This window comes from Empidonax traillii, unplaced genomic scaffold (genome assembly GCF_003031625.1).
Source record: "Empidonax traillii isolate 1590-97213 ecotype Southwest subspecies unplaced genomic scaffold, ASM303162v1 scaffold1646:size78403, whole genome shotgun sequence".
NCBI classification, from domain to species: domain Eukaryota; kingdom Metazoa; phylum Chordata; class Aves; order Passeriformes; family Tyrannidae; genus Empidonax; species Empidonax traillii.
Window position 1 is genome coordinate 27,758 of NW_020956839.1, and position 5,781 is coordinate 33,538.

Sequence of the window (5,781 nt, forward strand, 5' to 3'; positions counted from 1 at the left end):
CACCCCCTTAGGTGTGATTGATGACAGAGGGAAGTTCATCTACATCACCCCGGAGGAGATGGCGGCCGTGGCGCAGTTCATCAAACAGCGAGGCCGAGTCTCCATCGCCGAGCTGGCCCGGGCCAGCAACTCCCTCATCAACCTCCAGCCCGACAGCAGAGCTGCTGCTCCAACTGTGGCCTGAGAAAAGCACTGCAGGAGCTTGACCTCTGAATGAATAAACCCCCTAATTGAAAGCAAACAAGAGCCTCTCTGGTCCCGCTCGCGGTGCTCGAAGGTAGGACGGGCTTTTGAAGCGTCGGCTGCAAAGCTGCTCACAAGTTGTGCTTTTCACTCTGTCAGAGCTGGGATAAAATATGACATCTGATTGTACAGCAGGGGCTGCCAGCACTCTGATGGGGCTGTAGCCCAGGAATATCAGTAATTTATACCTCAGCAGTGAGTCCCCTGTGACTGTACCCAAACTTCATATTGTTTGCAGATTTTGATGTCTGTGTCAAGTAGATTCAGGTCTGACTGCACTCAGAATTCTCGCTCTGCTCTTTAACTTCGTGGCAGTGAGGGACACAGCCCAGGAAGATAGGTGTGTAGGTTTTATCTGCTGTATCCACACTGGAAGGACAGAGTGAAAAGAAAATACTCTGTGTCTTTGTTCTCACTGCAATATATCCTGAAACTCTGGAAGGAGTGGTTGCTCTGTTGTTAAAACTTCCAGAGGCTGTTTCGGACAACCTTTGCTATGTAAATATGTTTTCCTTTGTTTAAATAATACAAAAAGTTTGCTTGCAGACAAGCTGCATCATTTTCCTGTAGCCAAGAGACAGAAACCCCTCCAGGGAAAGGCTAAACTGGCCTCATTTATTGTGCAGGCCAGTTCTGCTGATACCAACCAGATTCTGATGATTCATCCTTTGAAGTCAGAGCCAGCTCAGAGTGTCTGAAGGCCTCAGACACCCCCACCCTGTGGCCTCTGTGTTCTGGATGTTTGGGGGTTTTTAAATAAAAGCTTCAGACACTGTGAGTCATGCAATTAATGCTGCAACTAAATGATTATTAATGTATTAACTGTAGGGGTCAGTGTATTTCCTGCATAAGAATATTTTTTTTTTTTTTTTTAATAATTTGTTAATTCTCCTCTCTGAAATCAACAGGATTTATGTGGATAAACAGTAATTGGGGAGGGCAGGAGGTTTTGTTTCTGCCAAACGTAGAGATTACTTGAGTGGACTAAAAGCCACGTTATCAGTGGGATGAGACAGCAATAAAACAAAGGGAGGAAACATATTTCCTTTTAATCTCTGCACTGCTGCTGGATGGGGGAGTGCAGGAGTGTGGAGTGACAGTGCAGCACCACATGTTGGTGGGAGAGACCAGCACATCCTCAGTGTTGTGCAGCCACAGCCAGCAAAGAGGTTCCTTGGAATTCGAGGCTTGTGAGGTCTCTTCATTATCGATTAGTTATTACATTTTAAAAATTACTTGGATTTGTCAAGATTTTGCTGTTCTGTCTTTAAACTATTCTTGTAATAAAAGCAACGATATTGAAAGGATTGCAGAGGTTTGTGTTAGAAATGGGCACAGCTGGGGTAAGATGGGACCGTGTGGCTCTGCCAGCAGCTGCTCTGCTGCCTTAATCCTCTGCCACCATTCCCATTCCTCTTCTTTTGCACTCTGTTGCATCATATCAACGTTTTTCAGTTAAGGAGCATCTTGTGTTTTCTAGGAATCCCCTCAAAAAATCCAAGGAAGCAGTTTGAACCCCGGAATGCAATTGCTTGGGGCTGTTTGTTGGGATGGTTTATAAAGTGAAGCGATTCAAACCTGTGCTGCTGCTTCAGTCTGTGGAGGGGGAAGAAATTCAGGGCTGTGCCCCTAAAATCACTTCACTGGGAGAATTCATAAATCATGAGATAGCACACATTTCATAGATCCCAAAGATAGGGAAGGGAGGGAAGAGCTGCTCCCTCCCTGCTGGCACTGATTTAGGGAACACCCTGGTGTGTCCTGGCTGAGCTGGGGGTTGTCCCCACTGTCCTGGGTGAGGGTGGGGGCTGAGGGAGCTGGTGGAGAGGTGGAGCAGTCTGTGGGCACTGGAATGCTCTGCTCTCCTCTGCTCCTTCCCCAGGCTTGAAGTATCAAACTGTCTTTATTCCTTATCTCCCTCTGGCCTTCCAGTGCCTAAAGGGGCTCCAGGAGAGCTGGAGAGGGACTGGGGACAAGGGATGGAGGGACAGGACACAGGGAATGGCTTCAAAGTGACAGAGGGCAGGGATAGATGGGATATATGGAAGGAATTCTGGGCTGTGAGGGTGGGTAGGCCCTGGCACAGGTTGCCCAGAGAAGCTGTGGCTGCTCCTGGATCCCTGGAAATGTCCAAGGCCAGGTTGGAGCAACCTGGGCTGGTGGAAGGTGTCCCTGCCCATGGCAGGGGTTTGGAGCAAGCTGGTCCTTCATCTCCCTTCCAACCCATCCCATGATTCTGTGGTCTCAACCCTTGAGTTTTCCCACTTTTCCCCCTCTGATTCCTTCCCTCATCCCAGCCCGGGCTGTGAGGGCTCTGTGGGGCTCAGCTGCCAGGTGGGGTTAAGCCACCACAGCCTGGTTCAATCAGCAGCAAAACACAGGGCAGTAAAACACTGGTAGAATTGTAAAGACAGTGAAATACTGGGCAGCACTGGAGATTGTGGGCTCCTCACTTTGGGATGATCCATATGCAAATCCCTCTTCAAAATTAGCCTTGGGCAAGGACACCTCCTCCCACTGCCCCTCTGTCAGAGGGAAAATGGTCTCAATATTTTGCTTCCTGCTGCTTTGGCCAATCTGCTTTTATAATTTTTTTAAAAATCTAGAACATCCACCTATTATTTGACTTTCAAAAAAATTAATTCCCTGTTTTCTGTTAAACTTTTCCCATGCATTATGCAGCATTTTTCCCCATGTTCTTCCTCTGAAGTAGCACAGGAGCTCCCAGGTACTCTGGCTGTACATGGAAGGAATAATAATAATAATTACTGGTTCATTTGAGTGAGCTTGTCCTAATTTTGCCATTCCATCTGAAGGCAAGGGCCAAAAAAAATTAGATTGAAAACCTTCTGTTCAGATCACACAAGGTTGGATCTAACCAAGGAAAACTCCGGCTTCTGTTTCAGCTGAAAAATTTAGTCTGTGTGAAGCATTTACAGGTTAAAAAATAAATGTAAAAGCAACAAATGTCACAGCTTTTCATTTTATTTCTTTGTGGTACGAATTTTAGAGCCCGTCAGCCTCAGGGTTTCCAGGTTTTCTCTGTAACTATGGATACTGGGAACAGACTTGGGGTTTTTTTTTTTCTTCTTGTTTGGGGTTCTTTTTTAATTCACATTGTATGTTCATCCTCTTAGGAAAATGCTAAATATCACAAGATGGCATTGAATCACGAAGCTGCAGCGTTCCCCTCTGCACAGGAACAGCCACGGTCTGCATTCCCAGATTTCTCTCTTTTCCACCCCAAAAGCAAATGCAGATCGTTAATGCCAATCTGTGGCTGCAGGGATCCCTGCAGAAGAGCCCTTATCCAGGGAAGTTTTGTGCCTGCAGCACTGTGGGGATGGGACTTCAACTCTTTTTATCTTCTCTGAGATTAAAAATTTAAAAAAAAAAAAAAAAAAAGTGAAGCTCGAGTAAAACAAAGGAATGGGGGAAAAATCTCCTTCCTGCCCTAAAGACAAAGGAACATTTTCTGATCTCTGGATACATTTTCTGTCCCTGGGGACAAGTCTTTCTTACCAGGAGTGGCATCAGCCAAACTGCTGCTTGGGACCGTTTTTGGAGGGTTCTCAGCTGGCCTGGGACAAGTCCCCACACTGGTGGTGCCCCAGCCCTTTCCAGCCCACCTGGGCCAGGTTGAGTCTTTGCCTTCTTCACCCATCCTGGTGTTCCAGGCCAGGCTGGACGGGGCTTGGAGCAACCTGGACTAGTGGAAGGTGTCCCTGCCCAGGGCAGGGGGGTTGGAATGAGATTGTCTTCGAGGTCCCTCCCAACACAAACCATTCTGTGATTTCTTCACCCTTCAAAAGGCTTCTTGTGCCAGGATGGGCTCGTTTGGGGGTGAGAGAGGAGCAGCTCCAGCTTTGTTTGCTGACCAGTAAACCCAGTTCGTGTCCCCTTTTTGAGTCAAAGATCTGCACGTCCCTAAACCCCACAGGTTCTGTGCAGAGCTGCACCGTGGCATGCAGAGAGACACAATTCCCTTGGGCCTCTCTTTCAGGCCGTTTTAGTGGCCTGAGATTTGGCTAAGTTGACCAAAAAGCAGGGTCAGAATGGTTGCAGGGAGGATCACACTGCTCAGAGACAAATGGGATGGGACGTGTGGGAGGGGTGGGCGTCTCATCTCCTAAAACACCTCCTTGGCCAGGTGGATCCGGGGGCGCTGGCAGATGATTTCCTGATTTGTCTCAGAGACTTCTGGTTTGTCTCAGAGGACAATTCCTGCCAGCATCAAGTTAAGGTCGTGGGACGGAGCACAAGGATGGCCTCGTTCCAGCCTGGCAGGGGACTCTGGGATCGGGAGCAGGCGCCGCAGTCACGGAGCAGGACGTGGTGTCCTGGTTTCTGTGGTACCTTTGGACAGTTCTCCCACACCAGAAGAGCTGGGGGACATTTGTGGGGGTTTTTTTTGGTTCCCCCATCCCCCTGCTGGGAAGATGCTCCTCTGGAATGCTGCGTGTGGGCTTCTCCCACTTCGTGTGAGCTCTTTGGGAAGGGCAGGGCTTGGATGGCTGAGAGGGGTCAGTGGGATCGTGGGGGGGGCGAGCTCTGAGCAAGGAGAAGGCTGTGATGGGACAATCACTGCAGGAGGTGCTGCTGGAGCTGGAGCTGTGCTGGCAGCACCAATAATCCAAACATCTCTCATCTGCTCCAGTGCAAAACCCCAGGGGTGGCCGAGGACACCCCACAGGAGCGGGAACGCCTTTCCCTTGGGGATTACAGCCCAGCACAGGGTCAGGTAACCCCCCCTCCCCCTCTAAAATCATTCAATCCCACAGTGAATTCTGGCCTTTGGCACAAACAATCCCACATTCCAGCTCTGGTCAGTTTGTCCCTGTAATCATCAGTCACAGTGTCTCCCACCACCTGCTCCCCAGCAGGTGTCTCGTGCCACCTGCACGACAAGGAGCCATCCACAGCCGAGGTTTCCATCCTGATGGAAGCAGCACTCAGCCCCGTTGTGCTGGGGTTCCTGTTCCCTGGGAGTGCTGCTGAAAGGAGAGGTGAGAATTATCAGGGAAAGTGCAGCAAAGCTGCAGCTCCTGGTCCTAACCCCGAGAAACGACGTTTCAGCTGCAGCTCTAACACGTCCCACGTTCATTGTGGTGCCTCCACACACACAGAGAAACCTCACACCCCTCCCCTCCCATCTGCATCCCGTGCTGCCTCTTCCATCAGGGCACTAGGGGTGGGGATTAACTCCTTCAAGGTGCTCTCTTGCAAGAGCAGCCACCTCCGAGCCACTCTCCATCCTTGAGCTGAACTCACCAACCCTGCAGAATCCTCCTAGGGAGCCCAGACCAGCAGAAGACGTGCCCAAAGTTCCCTTGAATGAAGCTACAGGGGCTGGTTTGGGCCTGATCGTGGCTTGTCCCAGCCCTGGGGGCAGCTCTGGGACCCTCAGCCAGGAGAGACATTGAGGGGCTGGAGCGTGTGCAGGGAAGGGAACGGAGCTGGGAAGGGGCTGGAGCAGCAGGAGGGGCTGAGGGAGCTGGGGGGGCTCAGCCTGGAGAAAAGGAGGCTCAGGGGGGACCT

At 50.3% G+C, this 5,781-nt stretch overlaps 1 protein-coding gene across 1 annotated transcript in view; it reads left to right on the plus strand.

Annotated features, from left to right (window-relative positions):
* The window catches only part of DDRGK1 (DDRGK domain containing 1), a 26,739-nt gene extending 25,718 nt beyond the window's left edge, over positions 1 to 1,021 (plus strand). The window contains exon 8 of the mRNA XM_027908178.1: positions 12 to 1,021. Within this exon, the coding sequence (XP_027763979.1) occupies positions 12 to 184 (173 nt within the window). The 3' untranslated portion in view covers positions 185 to 1,021. The remainder of the gene's footprint in view (positions 1 to 11) is intronic.
* Positions 1,022 to 5,781: the final 4,760 nt, after the last annotated feature.